Here is a 15,962-nt window from a genome sequence, read left to right on the forward strand (position 1 = left end):
TTCAGTATCTTATAAAAATAGTTTAAAAAATACCCACTTTCACTTTATAAGAGCAGGTACTCAGATAACAAAATAATTTGAAACATTATGATTTTCTGCTTTTATTTTAAAAATTGCTACTAAGCCATGGCTGGTGACTTACTGTAAGGCTGGCTTAAAATACCTGAGACTTTAAAAGAAAAAAAATCGTTGCTGTATATCAAGTGTTCACTTACATATTTTGTTTCAGTAGAGGGATAAGGAAGCAATGCTTTTCACAGATAAGGTAACTGAATACTGTTTACTAGTTCTACTCTGTGGTTAGAGATCGTAAATTACAGAAGTCCAGTGCTTTTTACAGTTTTAGCTCCCAACAGTGTGAACTTTAAAGGCTGGCAGCTTGAATCAGGAGTTTCAAGATAAGCTCCTGGTTAGGACACGCTGCAAGATTACTTTTAGGGTGAACTTTGATACTACCCTACAACTTTGTATCTTACCAAACTTCTGTCTGCCTCAGCCTTTGCTTGAGGTGCTTTCATGAGGACCTCTGTTTTAGATTAGAATAATTTTGAGAACATTCATAGCCAGATCTAGTCAAGCTCCTCTGTAGAAGGGCTACCTCATCCAGCTTTACGAAGATTAAATGGCATAACATGTGCCTGCAGAGAGGAGGAACCACTTAATTAGAGGTAGCTCTTATGACAGACCCTCAAATCACACCTTCAGAAGAAGAAAGGACATTTTGCCAGAAACAGTTAGTACTGTGTTTATAAGGTGAGACTAATTTAAGTCTTCACTTGGGGAAAGTGATGGTATAAACTTAGAAAGAGCTCCTTTCTGATCAGAAATCTCAAAAACTATAAAGTTGTTCTTACCTGAAGTTGTTGCACCAAGAGGTGCTAAGTGTATCCTCTGGCCGGCTGACCCCACTTCTTTTTTGAGAAAGGAAGGAATATATCCTGACTGATTGTAAGTAGCATAACTTCCAAGATTTCCTAATGATGTATCATAAAGTTGCATAGTCAGAAGGTGAATATCTTAAAGCACCAGAGAGTAACGAATACTACACCCCTCCTGATTCCAGATTCTGGTTTTTGAGTATCGACTCCACATCAAGCACTGCATTATAGCTTTACAGATAGTCCTATTCAGGCCATATAATGACCCTTTTAAATGCCTATTTTATCCACACCTGTGGCTCTTAGAACTTGCCTAAATAATCACAGTAAGTGACGAAGCCAGAACGTGAACCCAAGGCTGTTTGCCCTGAACATACCAGGTTTTTTTATGACTCCACTGTTAACCTGAGTATGTCTCCTGCCAGGAGGTCCCCAGCCCTGCCGTGCTCCCTGTGCTTTTCTTCATTCTGTAAAATCACTATGGTAACTGCACCTGTTCTCATAGGGTTGCCGTAGAGATTGAATGAAATGTATGCAAAGCACTTAGCATAGAATCTGGTGTTTGATAAATGTCAGCTTTCATCATCCTCATCCTCATCACTGTTAGTGAATGATCATCATGGGGGCAATAGAGTGATGGACGAAGGGGGAAAATCTAAAGGCAGAAGACAGGAGGTCATTGCTAGAGCTGAAATGAGAGTATGAGAGTCTGAACTAAGGGAGTCACGGGGGCCATGGAGAAGAGAACTGAGTGGGTGTATGGGGTAGGAGGGGTAGGGAAAGAGGAATATTAAGCCCTCAGTTTGTATCTTAGGTGACTAAGAACAGCAACAGGTTTGTTGGAAAGACTTGGTGCCTATGGGATATTGGAGTTGTAGTGGTCGCGCCAGCTTGGAAATAGGAAATTAGCAAGTTATGGCACTTATGGGGCTATGGGCTTGGAAGAGCCAGCTCAGACGGATTGTGGGATGTGCAAAGATCCAGAAGAGAGGCCCAGAGAACATCAGCATTAAGGGACAGGAAAGAAAAGGACCCCACGGAGGAGAGAGAGTAGAGAGGGTAGATGACAGGAGGCGCAGGGTTTGAACATCCAAGAGAATACAGCGTGTGAAGAAAGAAGGAAGACCGAACGAGGCAGAGATCTGATGGGATTAGCACTGCTCATGGGATCTGGCCACTAGGATCATGTCAGGACCTGGCAGGAGCGGTTCCAGTGGCCTGAGGCCAGCTAAGGACAGACTACAGTGAGTTGAGGAGCAAACTGGAAATAAGAGGAAAAGAAACATAATTTCTTTCCAGGAGCCTTGCTGTGCAGGAAAGGAGACACGTTTGTCAGCAAGGAGGTGGAACAGAGCTCTGATCATGATGGCGGTTTCGAGGAACTGCTTGTTTGGCAGCTACGACTAACGCATTTCTTACAGTGTTATTGGTTCATAAGTCTGGCCTCTGAACTTCTTGTCCCTGATGTCTGTCACAGCTCTGTGCGTGGGAGGCTCTCAGTAAGTGTGTGCTCTTGAACCATCAAGTGTCAAACAGCGTTATTATAGAGGTGAGACTTTATACAGTGAACACAGCAGTTTGTACAGTTTTTAACACTACTGAATTCTGCATAAACACAATTGCCTAATTTGACCTTTCTTTTAGCCCCGAGTACCCATTTCTAAATCACTAATCAGCCCTTTACTACAAAAGGATTTTGAAAGGAAGTCCACGGCAGTGATCACATTCAGTGACAGCTTCTCCTCAGCAGACCCTGCATGCTTACTGTGACAAAAATCCTAGGGAAGATTATATAATAATAACCTTGGCAAATATCATGTCCTCCATTTTACGGACAGGGACACTGACTTAGGGAGCCTAACTAACCTATCCACAATCACAAGGCTACTGAGTGACGGAATGGGGAGTGGGGGGATATGTGAGATCCTAAAAGCCATGTGCTGAACAGTTAGTAGGCTGCTGGGAGAGAGTTGCTAAGGAAAAATGGACAGCAAATTCATTATTTTGGCTTATTATTTTTGAAGTACCTTGTGAGCTGCGAATTTTTAGGCTGGAGCCAATAGCTAGCACTGTTTAAATCAGCAACAGTGAACCTCTAGGAAATCCACCATCTCTATTAACCTGATTAACTTTTAAATGATTGTTAATGCGTAAGAAATGAATTTCAGAAATTTAAAAAAGATTTTCCAGGAATACTGATTACAAAATTAGAAAATATTCTTTTAATTCTTATTCTCAGATTTTCTTCATTTATATAAATTGTCATTATTAATTTAAGAAGATGAGCCTAGAGCTTTTTGAGAGCAAGTTGGTCTTAGAATCCCAACTACTGAAGAAAGGTGTTCTTGATGACGTGGAATGCTTCTCTTTCTCTGAGCCCTGGTCTGACTTCTAAAAGCAGGTGACCTTGGTTGGCCTTCATAGTGGCCTTGTATGACAGGATTCAGGGCAAATATGGAAAAGAAAATTGGACAAGATATTCAAAGAACAAGTTGTACTCATCTAGAATGCCCAGAAATTACCTTGTGGGTCCTCTAATTTTTCAGGAAAACTTTCATTGCATGATAGTTTTTCAATTGGTTTAATTATGCTTTCCTCTGAAGAGAAGGCAAGTGGAAAGAATGAATAAGAAGAATGTTTTAGGAAAAGCAGAGAAACAATGGTTAGATGATTAATGAAAAAATCAGGAAGAACCCTTAACACGAGAAACAGTTCTCACGTGTGGTCACAGCTTTCATTTGACGCCAGCCAGTTATATATTCCCCCGAGACACAAAGTCATAGTGTGATCATTTAAACTCAGTTGTACTTAACCAGCTAGTTCAGTGAATATTATTTTAAAATAGTGGAAAAACAAGTAAATTACAGTGCTGCAGTGTTTGATACCTCAGCACTATTAAATAGATAAATTGAGTCCTCAGAGCATCTGGAAAACTTAAAACGTCCAGTGTGTGTTAATGTCACATCAGAATATCCCAGGAGACTACTCACTTGCTACATCAGTGATCTCAGATTTTTTTGGGATCCAGTACTATCTATCTATCTATCTATCTATCTATCTATCTATCTATCTATCTATCTACCTATCTATCTATATCTATCCATCCATCTATGTATCTATATTTTTAAAAGAACTCTTCGCACACTTTAAACTGATCTGTAAAATTTTTCATTGTAAGTTTTATAGTTTGTAAGGTTGTCATTTGTGGCATATTATAATTATAAACACTTAAAACTATTACATGTCTACTTTAAGCAATGGAATCTAAATACCGTGGTGGTTTTATGCCTACCAATACTGACTTACAAAATACATGAATATATTCCTTTTTAACAGTTGGAAATTTCACAGTAATCTCATTTCTCTCTAAAATTTTATTTTCATTCATGTCAGCTCCCAAATTTTATCCAAATATAATTTTAGGCTTAAAAGTCTTTAAGTTGACCACTGAAAAAGTATGTATAAATTGAAACCTTTAAAGAAATTTCTTATAACTATAAGTATCCTAAAATACTTTTTCCCCCTAGATTAAGTTAGTTATAATTACAGCAATTTATTGTATATAATTAATCAAAAAAGATGAATACTATAAATTTTGACTGAACATTAAAAGGCATTGCTTTTTGGAGAAATTCACTGAGAAAGATGGCACCTTTTTTTTTTTTTTTAAAGATTTTATTTATTTATTTGACAGAGATAGAGATAGCCAGCGAGAGAGGGAACACAAGCAAGGGGAGTGGGAGAGGAAGAAGCAGGGTCATAGGGGAGGAGCCTGATGTGGGGCTTAACCGCTGTGCCACCCAGGCGCCCTGAGAAAGATGGCACCTTTTCAAGCTGTCCATGTATCCACAAGTGAGTATTGCTTATTGCTAAAATCAGGTTTCAGCCCCAATTCTATCCCTTTTTCTCTTGCTCCTTGTTGGAGATGGAAGCACTGAGAAACCTTGTTTAATGTAAACAGATAGTTGGGAATGAAAGGTGTTCCATTACAGCTTTGTCACAGCAGTCTTTGAACTCTACTCAGAGTTCTAGACCAAAAATCAGACAGGGAGTCTGAAAATGAGTTTTCATTATCTGTAGCTAATAATTCAATGAGGCTCTCCTTCAGTTTTTTGAAGGCTAAGAACTGGAAACCACTTAAACAGGATTTGTTCCCCAATCATCAGAGTTACTCCCTTTTTCAACATTGATCCCAACATATGAAACTGTCTCTGAGTGGCACCCCCGAGATTTTTATACTTTGGGGGAAACAGGAAGCACACCCTAGTAAACAGAATTTGCCTTTTCTTTTGTAAAGTAGGAGAACAGAGACCCATTGCTCAGGGAGATGCATTTTTTAGGGCAGAATCCATATGGAAGTCGAGATCTGGCAAATGATTGCCTTAAAATAATCTGTGCTCAAGTACCAGTTAGAGAACTTTGGTGTAACCCCCAGAGTTATATCAGCTGGAAGAAGGCAGCTGCAATGTAGTCAAAAATAAAAACCTGCATTAGGAAAACAATGTAAATTTATACTTTAAATGTATTTTTGCTTTACCTGCATTACTCCTTTTGAAAGCAAGTCCTGCCCCCATGGGTCCCAATGACTTAGGAAATAACTGATTACTCCAAGTATGTGGGTTTATGTCCTTTCCACTGGCTACCAAGGACACATTCTTGGGATTTACACCTTCAAAGAGCAAAATAATCATTTCAGAGGTTAGTGTGTGACCATTAACTTGAAGGAAAAATATATAATCCATTCAAAGGAAGACCAGAAATAACATGGAGGAGGAGAATGGAAATAAATTTATGTTGCAATGTAGCAGATGTTAGCTTTACCCTGGAATACTTTCAACATCTGGAATCCTCAGAGTGTATTTTATAAACATAAGATGTTTTCTATCATACAAGTAATAATATAAACACTGGACATTTCTTGCTAAATGTCTTGTAAAAATTGAGGTGGTACCCAAATTTTCTTCAAAAAGTTATCTCCTTGTCATTTACTTGTTTTCAGTATGAACTCTGTACCAGACCCTTGAGGAACACTTAGTGTGACCAGGAAGACAGACATGTGACCAAGAACTTAGGGGAACTGAGAGTTTGGAAGTAGATGTGTCAAGATCTATCTGCAAAGCTTATTTGTATGTAAGACATAGTAAAATCTAAACACGGTATTTTTGATTTCCTGAAATATGTGAAACGTGGAGTCAACGTGGACTTTGGTACTAGTGGTCAAAGGATGGTGTTTTAACTTATTTTTTAAGAGATTTGAAAACTTCCTGAACTTGCTTTCTTTATACTGACAATAAATTGGATGCAACATATGGGACGGTGAAGACATCACACAGTCTAAGCCTCTGGGTTGTACATGGAGTGTTCTCTTTAGCTCATACAAGGAAAATCCTCACTGAGGACTACCATTAATGTAGGAAGTTAGCGACTCTTTCCAGGTGGGATGAGCTCTTGCTTTTCACAGAGTGAACTCCTTAGTAAAGTTTCCCATTTATGAGACATATAATAACATCCCTTGTTTTGAAGCCAGAAAAAAGCCAGGTTGTTTTGTCAAGATTACTGGTCACCAGTTCTCTAATGAAACACTCCTCCAGGTAAATAATTTCCCTTTTTTATGGGATAAAGCTCCTTATGGATTTCGGTTTCTGATAAAATATTTACAAATTGAACTATAGAAGGCAATTACCTGACAAGAAGATGCACTTACTGAAGAAGATAGCAATAATGCATGAAAAAATCATCACCAAAAAAAAAAAAAAAAATCCTTGACACCCCCCCCCAAAAGAAATGGCAAGGTAGGGGGACAAACTAAAACTTGCCTTAAATGAACTGTTTTTATAAGTGTAATTCAACAAGGAATGGGCTCTTGAGTACCTAAATTATTTCGTTAATCCAGTTAGCCTTGTGATATCCCTAAATAGGTTTTTAAAAGTAAATATATCTATTAGCAAAGATAATTGCTTTAATTATGTCTTTTTAAAGATTCCAGATTTCTTCGAAATAGACACAATCCAGACTGTTAAGTCATTTACATATTAGTTTACAAGCTTTTACTGGGCACCTTCTATGTAGCAAACACTGTGATAGATAGAGGTAGACATGACTATACCATCATCCCTTGCCTCGGAGGAGATTAAATCAGTTAGCAAATATTTACTGAGCACCTATCACGTGCCAGGAAGTGTGTGTGGCATTGGACAAAAAATGGTGAACACAACAGACTAGTTTCTACTCTTGGCTCTTATAATCTACTCTAATGGGAAGGGAGACATTAAAAGTTTAGTGGTGTGTAAATTGTTCAAAAGAATCTGGTGCTGAGGGGGCAGGCAAATAACAGAAGCAACTTTCTTTAAAAGTTCCACTAGTCTTTCTTTAAAAGATAGTAATTTTAAGCTGAACTGTGAATATGATTAGGGGTCAGGAGAGAGTGGGAGGTGTGTTCTTGGGAGAGGCCACAGTGTAGGCCTGGGATCTGAGATGGGGAGTACTGGGAGACGGTCCATGGACAGAGAGAACAGGGACTGGCATAAAATGAGGCTGGAGAGGGGAATAGGGGTCAAATCATGTAGGAATGTGTGTGTCCTGTGAAGAAATTTAAAACACAGTAGGAAAGGCAAGCACAGAAATGACCTAGGACATTGAAGACATGGGGGGGGGGGAGGGGTGAGGAAGCACAGAAGTGATAAATGAGACTCGAGAAGGAGCAGGGTTTCAAAAGTGCTGTGGAGGGAGCCGCTGTCCCCGCCAGCGTGGCGGCATCCGGGGTGCTGGAGCCCTGGTTCTGGGAGCAGGGCGTGAGACCAGAAGGCACCTCCGAGAGATGCCTTGCACTTGCATCGCACACTCTACTTGCAACTACCTTGCTATAATTAAGTACCTAAGGCTTACAGGGTGAGCCGGGAGATGACTGCAGTCCCATTGTAAGTAACAGAAAACAGAATCTCAAAGTCTTGCTCCAGTACACAGCCGGTCAGTAGCAGGTCAATAACTATGACTCTTGCGTTTCTCTCCCTGAAGGCCAGTGTCACAGATCTGCCAATTCTTGTAGTATAATGTCATGCTGCCCTGAAAGTATATGGTACATTTCTAGAGCTCCTATGATCCTAAAGGTTGATGCTTAATAAGACCTTTTATGCTTGGCTTTATGGTAAAAAAAAAAAAAAAAAAAAAAGAGGGCTGCCAAAGATATTATTATTATTTTTTATTAATGAAGATACTCAATTATAAAAATAACTTTGGATCACAAATATCAAGGATCACTTATTACAGTTTCTATCCTCTGTAGTTGCTGGCTCATGATAGGTGCTCAATAAATGTTTGTCCAGGTGACTGAACTGAGCTCAATTTTAGTTTCAAATCTCATCCAGCTGTAGAGGGGCATCCTCAAGACAAAAAATGCCAACAGGGGAGCAGTAAGACTCAAGTTTAGATTTCATGCAATTCTTAATTTCAAGTCTATTTATTAAGTTTCAATTACAGCTAAGCTTCTGACCCACAGTAATTTGCAGAATCTGTTAGCTCTCTCTCATTAAAAAGGAAATGACCAGACCAGTCTCAGATACCCTAAAATATGTCCCAGAAAACCACATTACGGAGCAGAAATATGAAAACAGGGTGGATCCTGGTTTTGGATCCATTTATCCTAACAAAAATTTACAGTTGCCTTTCCCACCACCAGAGGGCTCCCTTGTATAGATAAGAAAATACCAACTTCCTACCTGATTTCCTTTTCCTTTTCCTTTTCCTTTTCCTTTTCCTTTTCCTTTTCCTTTTCCTTTCCTTTCCTTCAGGGTAAAGTATCCCTTTTAAATCTGTGTTCTGGGAACTTTGCCACATCCTCTGCTTTGCAGTTAGAGCAGAACTCCCTCATGGTATCAACACCAACATTTACAAACCTACAGGTATCTAGATAGAGATTATAAGGCAGGTATCTTTGCTGCTTTCAAAGTGCCCCCATCTCTTATGATCTTAATTCCAAATCTCCTCACCTTCCTAAGGACTTCAGTCCCTCCTGTGTCCTCCTCCTCTCCTGCATGACTAATCCCTCCCTCTGTAAGCGATCATTCCTGACCACATGCAGATGAGCTCCAAAGACCCCCCAGAATCCCCATCATTGAAGTGCTCCCTGAGCCCACTCCAGTATGCTGTTTCTAATCTCCTCTTCACAGCAGAACATGTCCACCAAGTAGTTTGCCTTTTCAGTCCCTAATTTCTCACTTCTCATCGCTTTTCAACCTACTCCAGCCTAGTTCTCCCTCACCATTCCAGACTGAAACTGCATTCCCAGGGACATCAGGGACCTCTCCACTGTCGGATTTTATCAGGCGTTTCCCTTCATATAACTGCTCAGCAGTAAACTCTTTCAGGTAAACTCTCCCTTCTTGGCCTCTGCAAACCACCTGTGCCTGGTCTCCCCCTCTTCTGCCTGGCTCCTTCCTTTCCTCTTGCTCAGCTCCCTCTTCTGCCACTACCGTGGTTCCCACTCAATCTCTCTGGAGGTGATCCTACTCAATCCATGGACTTACATACTGTCCGGGAGTCTCTGAGGCCTCCTGTATCTGTTCTCCTTGGCCCAGGTCCCTCCTCGGCGTGTCTGGCTCTTCCCTCCTTCCGCTCGCGTGGCCTCTCCACGCTGGCATGTTTCACAAGCATCTCAAATACAACAGCCCCCACACAGGACTGTCTACCTCTATACCACCCAATCCTGTGCCTCCTCAGTCTTCCCCCTCTCAGAGCACAGCACCACTATCCAGCTCGGATTCAAGCTCCAAATTCGCTTTTCCCTTATTTTCTACCAACATCCATTAGCAAGTCCACTTCCAAAATCTATCAAGAGCCCAGCTCCCTCGAGGTCATCATCATCTTTCCCCTGGAGGACTGTGGTAGCTTTCAGCTGGCCTCCCTGCTTCTAGCCTTGCCCTGCTTCAATCCATCCTTTGCACAGAGTCTTTTTAACACATGTGTTGTATGTCACTCGTCTCCTGAGGTTCCTTCAAAGGCCTCCATCGGACCCGGAATGAACCCCAAATTCCTTCCCCTGCCCTCAAGGTGCTGCCTCATCTGAACCCTGCTGGCTCTCCCCCTCCTCCCCTCTCACTCCTCTCCCCTAAGGCCTTTAAGCTCCAAATATGCAGCCTGTTGATCTACTTCTCAAGCCAGTGTCTTTCCCTCCGCCTGAAACATCTTTTCTCAGCTCTCCACTTGACTGCCTCCTCCTTATCCTTCTGGTATCAGGTCAAAGGTGAGGGCATTGAGGAGTGCACCCCGCAGCCACACTCTAGGTCATCTCTCTGCTTCCACAGCACTCATCACCACCTGTGAATTTGCCTTTTCTCTCTCCACTAGAACACAAGCTCCCGGAGAGCAGGGACCTTTTGTGTCTTGTTCAGAGCTGTATAGATATCTCAGTGCCTAGGTCATTAAGTACCTGGCACATAGTAAGTGCTTAGTATGTATTACTGAATGAATGAATAAAATGGAGGAATCAACAGCATGCACAGATGAATGTGTACACTATCCATGGGTCCCATGATGTCTTCCCCTTCCTTCTGCACGGAGACATGCTGCTCATCCGTTACAGACCAGCTGGGTCACCTCCTCTATAAAGGCTAAAACAAAACAAACATTGAATCCACACATCTCCAAATACCCAGGGATAACTTCATGCCAATCCCTTCCATTTCCCTGGGATAGGACAATATCTTCCTTCTTACTACTGGACAGAGAAGTGTAGTCCGAAAGCCTGGCTCTGTTCTCCCTGCATTTATCTCAACTTCTTCAACACGTGTGGCTAAACCTGCGCAGCCGCTGTGCCTCCTGTTTCCTCTCCAAGTTATTTTTACAGCCCTGTAATTTCATTTTTTCCCTTCAATTACTGATAATAGGAGTCGATCTCTACTGGATTCGTAGAACTGAAATTTGTATGGTTGCCTAAAAGGTATACGGAAAGATGTTACGCAGCAATCTCTTGCTAACAATCCAGTTTCAGCCTTGTCTCTTGTCTTCCTTATCCCTCCTTCCCAAACTCCTGGGAGATGAAAACCATGGCTTGCTTCTGGAGACTTCCTCACATGAACCCAGTGGCCTGTTCACTACATTCAGAAAGCTGCAAACGGCCATGCCCACAAAAGAAAAATTTCTTCTCTCCCTCTTTTTGGACTAAAGATATATCTGTATAGATACACAGTTACTTAAAAATTGATTCCCTTTTAGACTCAATTGAATTTAAACTTTTCTTTTTAAAGTGGATTTTGAGGAGAAAATGCTGCTTGCAGGCACATCATAAACTCCCCACCATCTGTCTAGGTTTTTCTTCTAAGCTGCAGGTTCATATATTCAATTGTCTTCGATAGATCAACTCAGATGTTTGCTAGGCATCCCAACCTCAACTCCCGTTTCTCCAACTTCCATACCTCCTATCCTCTCCTAATCTTCCCTTTCTCAGTGAAAGTCACCACCATCCCCCCAGTCATCGCCAAGTCAAAAACCCAGAAGCCAACACTAATTCCTTCTTTATCATCATCCATGCTGATCTATCAGCACCTGCTTTTCCACTATTGAAATACACTGAAACTTAACCCATTTCTGTCTCCACGTTCACCACTCTGGAGGAAGCCACTACGCTCTCTATCCAGACATATGCAATGGGCTCTTGACCAGCCTCCTTGACCCTCTTGGGCACCTAGTATGCTCTACCCACCATGATCTTTCAAAAACATAATCTAGATCATTTAGGAAACAGTGTACAATCTCACATTTTATGAAATGGTGTGATGGGGGTGCAGAATTATTTTAACAAAATTTAGCACTTACTTAAAGACATAGGTTGGTGGGCGAGAGTGGTATTTTTTGAAGCCTATTCTCATCTTGATTTTTGACTAGGCATTTCTTGAGCAGACTTCACAGAAGCAGGAGACTCGGAAAAGTCCTTGGGAACCAGTACTGACAAGGCGAGCCAGCAAAGAGCACCGTGATTACACTTTTTATCTTACTGGTGCCCTTCCTGCAAAGATTCCAGGACACTTGAGCCTGACCTCTATCCTAGTTGGCGGTAAACATTTTATTTTCTCTGCTTACCTGGAAGGTACCTTGATTGCTTCAAGTAGTACTGTTTAGCTGTTGAGGCAGTCGACAGTTCAGAATCAGATTTTAGGGAAAAAGCAGCAGGTAAGCTCTTGTTTTCCCCAGCTGAGTAGTTGGAGCCTGAGGGTATGGACTCTGGAAGCCTTAAAAGTCAACATAAGGCAGCATTATGATGTGAAAAAATGTGAAGATAATAGCTACTGTGTTCTCACCCACCCCCTTGGTCATCTTTTCAAGGGCAAGGTCACCTCACTTAAGTGTTTTCCATCAGAGTCCTTTTGCTGATAGGGACACTACATGACAACTTCTCCCCCAACAGATACTGGGCTGTCCACACAATCATTTTTAATACTAGACATTATGTGACAGAAAGTTTATAACTGAGCAGCAAATTGCCTGTGTATAATGTTTCTATCTTTCCCACCACTGCTACAGTTGTGGATTAATAACGGGGGAAGACGGCACATTGAAAGGGAAGACAATCATAGCCACCTTAACTGTCTGCGAAAGTAATGTCTGATCAGTGAGGTGGTCTGGGACCCCCTTAGAGACCGACACTGACTTGGTTGGCCCTTTGAACTTTTGGCTACCCCAGCCTGCTCTGGGGTAGCCCTAGACACAGGTAGGACCCTTTCATTAGAAACAGCCTCACCCATTTCTGGCTTCTTTCCCTCTCCCTCATTCCACCGTAGTCCTACCAACTGCTGAAATCCTACCCGTTTTCAAAACTGCTCATTCCAAAAACACTTTGCTCTCCTCCTCAAAGTGATTTGCCCATAAACAGAACTCTTGGGCTCCTACAGCTCCTTCATTAGCAGAACTGAATACATGCTCTGTTCTTGTGTTACTTGAAGGTCTTACTTCGGCTGCTGTACATTTGGTGGGATGAAGACAGACTACATTCTGTTCATACCTTTGCTTAATACCATCTAGGTATTTAGTAATTGTCTACCGGGCATGCATACAAGCATAAATCTTTTGTTCGTTAAAAAAAAAAAAAGACAAACTAATAAGTGGAAGTTTTGCACTTTAGTATTTGATCTGTTGTATTCTTTATGAGCAGCCTAGGCTGCCTGAGAAACTGAGCAGAGACTAGCAGAGTGCACTCTGTTCACCACGTATTTGAGTTCCTATTGCTTAAGAAACAATAGTTTCTTAAGAAAAAAATCAGTTTCACAGAACATTCGTGTGATACAGAAGAGAGGCAGAGGTACAGATAGTTTTGAATTAGGCCTCATCTGATTTTAGGCAGCCTATTTATCTGACCTATCTGACTCTCAGTATTCTACACTATTTTTAATTTATAAATTAAAATTTAGGTAAGTGCTTAATAAGTGGGAGTATATCAATAATTATTATTATTATGGCTAAATTGTATAAAGCCATTTGAAGATACCAAAAAATAAAAATGGAACAAATATACAGTAAGAATTCATTATCATACAGTTTTTCTAAAGGATTTCAAGAGAAATGGAATAATTGATATTGAAGAAATTTACCAATTGTTCCCTTGCCCGAATTAAGTATATAGACTACAAACTTGATTTTAACTGTAGATTTTGATTCAAATCTCTTCCATCTAAAACACATGATAAAATGCAGCTGGAATTAGGTTGACATGGGTTTTAAAAAAAAGTTTTCAAGTTGTCTACATAGTACACCGATGCAGATGCAAAGAATTGTTTAAAAAAAAAAGCAACTATGTAGTTCTCTACATATCTTTAAGTTGACATCTATAATTTTTATCACAAATTAAATCATTTTATTTCTTGTTTCTTAATAGATAGAAAACAGTAAATAATTGCTAAGATGAAATATGAGGATTAACTACAATTGGAATATTTCATGGTATGACTTGATAAAGTAAGTTTTAACCACTTTATTCCATAAAACACTGAATCTTCAAAAAATTATGTACGACATATATCCATGGGTTTTGAAAAAAATCAGTTTCACAGAACATTCTACTACATTTAGAAGAATAAGCATCATTAGGCTCTGGTGCTTTAGTGGTTCTGAATCCCCGTGCTTTCCAACACCGGCTACCATGGCCTGTTTCTAATGTGGGGTTTTCTTTCCCCTAAGAGAAATATGTATAGGGCAACAAAGGCTTCTGAGCCGAAGATGGCAGTCTTCTGACTTCTCCCTGTGTTTGGCATCTCAAAGGTGGTTACACGTTTATGCCACTCCAGATTTGAAAATGCTGCGAGGTGTGTGACTTTCTGGCATAAAATAGGAGGGGGATTAAGCATGTTTGTTCTAAAGTTCATGTGCTTTCGGGAAGAGTACCTATGGAACTTGAGGATCTGGAAACCTATTGACTAAGAATTATCCAAGCAGAAGACCTCCTAACAAAATCTTCCATGTACTTCAGAGACATGTGTGCCCCAAAGTAAATGCCAGATAACTATTAGATAAAACTCCCTGCCTCCTGCCAATACTTTTCTCCCTCTTTTGTTCCAAAGAGGGGGAAAAAAAAAGACAATATTTTTCCAAACTTTTGTTTATAAAATTTAACCCACCCTCACTTCAAAGTTGTATAGTGCACTAATGATGACTTATAAAAGAAAAGGACTGTCAGAGATATGAAACTTCCAGAAAAAGTTTAGGAAATGATCAAAAAAGGTTAGAATAGCAAACAAATTAGCGAATCTGAACACCATCAGAGGAAACCATTACTTTTGTAGATTGTGCTTTGCTTTTCTTCAAATAGGCATGCGGATTTCAAATGGGAACGATGGTGATCATAATTCAGTAGGGCACACTAAAAACTTCACAAGAACCGCCCCCCCAACACACACATGCAATGCAACACTCAGCCATTAATACAGAGAATCATTACTGTGAGAAGTCAAGAATCTTACCTTCCCAGAGGTATGCAGAGAGATCTGCGGTGTGTGGAAGAAAACAATAGTAAGCTACTCATTGTCTTTTAACATCTTCATTCATTTATATGTAATGAGTAATATAAAGTTGATACATGATAAAAATATATTTTCCTGGAATGTGAAATCTTACCGAAATGGAGAATCTTTTTTCCTCTTTTCTTTGAATGCACTCATGCTTGGCTTCTTGGAATGGGAGGCTCCAAGATCACAGTCCTCAAACTCTTCCCAGCTATCTCCAGACTTGAACACAGTCTTACCCCAACGCCTCCGAGCACTTTTATGACCCAGTGTGCCATTTGGCTTCTGTGGTGAAAAATCAGTCATCATCATCTGTAATCATTTGCTGAATGCCTTTTACGCACAAGCTATTCTATTTGCCACTAAGAGTACCCATTCTCAAGGAGCCTTTCATATAGTTAAGAAGATACATATATATATACATTGAAAAGTATTAACAAAAAACAGGTAGCACATGCTAAAAATATGAAGGGAGTTCAGAGGGAGGAGAGATCTCTGGATTTGGGTTGGGGTGAGACTCGAATACTTAGGATCAGAATTGACTCCTCATGATCTATAATTCGGAAAACTGTCATGTGTGACTGTGTCTCTTTGGGCAAGTGACTTAACTTCTCAAAGCCTTGGCTTCCTCCTCCTTAAATGGCGATATGCAGTATTTCTCTAATTAGTGTGTTTTTTTTTTAAGATTTTATTTATTTATTTGACAGAGATAGAGACAGCCAGAGAGAGAGGGAACACAGCAGGGGAGTGGGAGAGGAAGAAGCAGGCTCATAGCGGAGGAGCCCGATGTGGGACTTGATCCCGGTACGCCGGGATCACGCCCTGAGCCGAAGGCAGACGCTTTAACGACTGCGCTACCCAGGCGCCCCTCTAATTAGTGTTTCTGAATGCAATAGTAAAATACCTTGAAAGTCCTTAGGATAGGGCCTAACACATAACAAGTTATTAAAGTTAGGTGGTATGGTTGTTATTACTATTATCGTTGTACCAGAGTTTGGAAGAGAACATACAGGAGTACAACTTATTTTTTTTTTTAAAGGTTTTATTTATTTATTTGACAGAGATAGAGACAGCCAGCGAGAGAGGGAACACAGGCAGG

The 15,962-nt window shown here is 40.5% G+C and overlaps 1 protein-coding gene across 2 annotated transcripts in view; it reads right to left on the reverse strand.

Moving 5' to 3' along the window:
• MAK (male germ cell associated kinase) overlaps window positions 1-15,962 on the reverse strand; it is a 50,638-nt gene that overhangs the window by 4,156 nt on the left and 30,520 nt on the right. The window contains exons 9-13 of one of the 2 annotated variants that reach the window (XM_045811528.2): window positions 14,976-15,148; window positions 11,952-12,100; window positions 5,416-5,547; window positions 3,401-3,475; window positions 855-974 (exon numbers count right to left, since the gene is read on the reverse strand). In XM_045811528.2, the coding sequence (XP_045667484.2) occupies window positions 855-974; window positions 3,401-3,475; window positions 5,416-5,547; window positions 11,952-12,100; window positions 14,976-15,148 (649 nt within the window). The remainder of the gene's footprint in view (window positions 1-854; window positions 975-3,400; window positions 3,476-5,415; window positions 5,548-11,951; window positions 12,101-14,975; window positions 15,149-15,962) is intronic. The other variant, XM_087857980.1, reaches the window with a different exon arrangement.

This window comes from Ursus americanus, chromosome 32 (genome assembly GCF_024610735.1).
Source record: "Ursus americanus isolate L20-20 chromosome 32, mUrsAme1.1.p, whole genome shotgun sequence".
Classification (NCBI taxonomy): Eukaryota; Metazoa; Chordata; class Mammalia; order Carnivora; family Ursidae; genus Ursus; species Ursus americanus.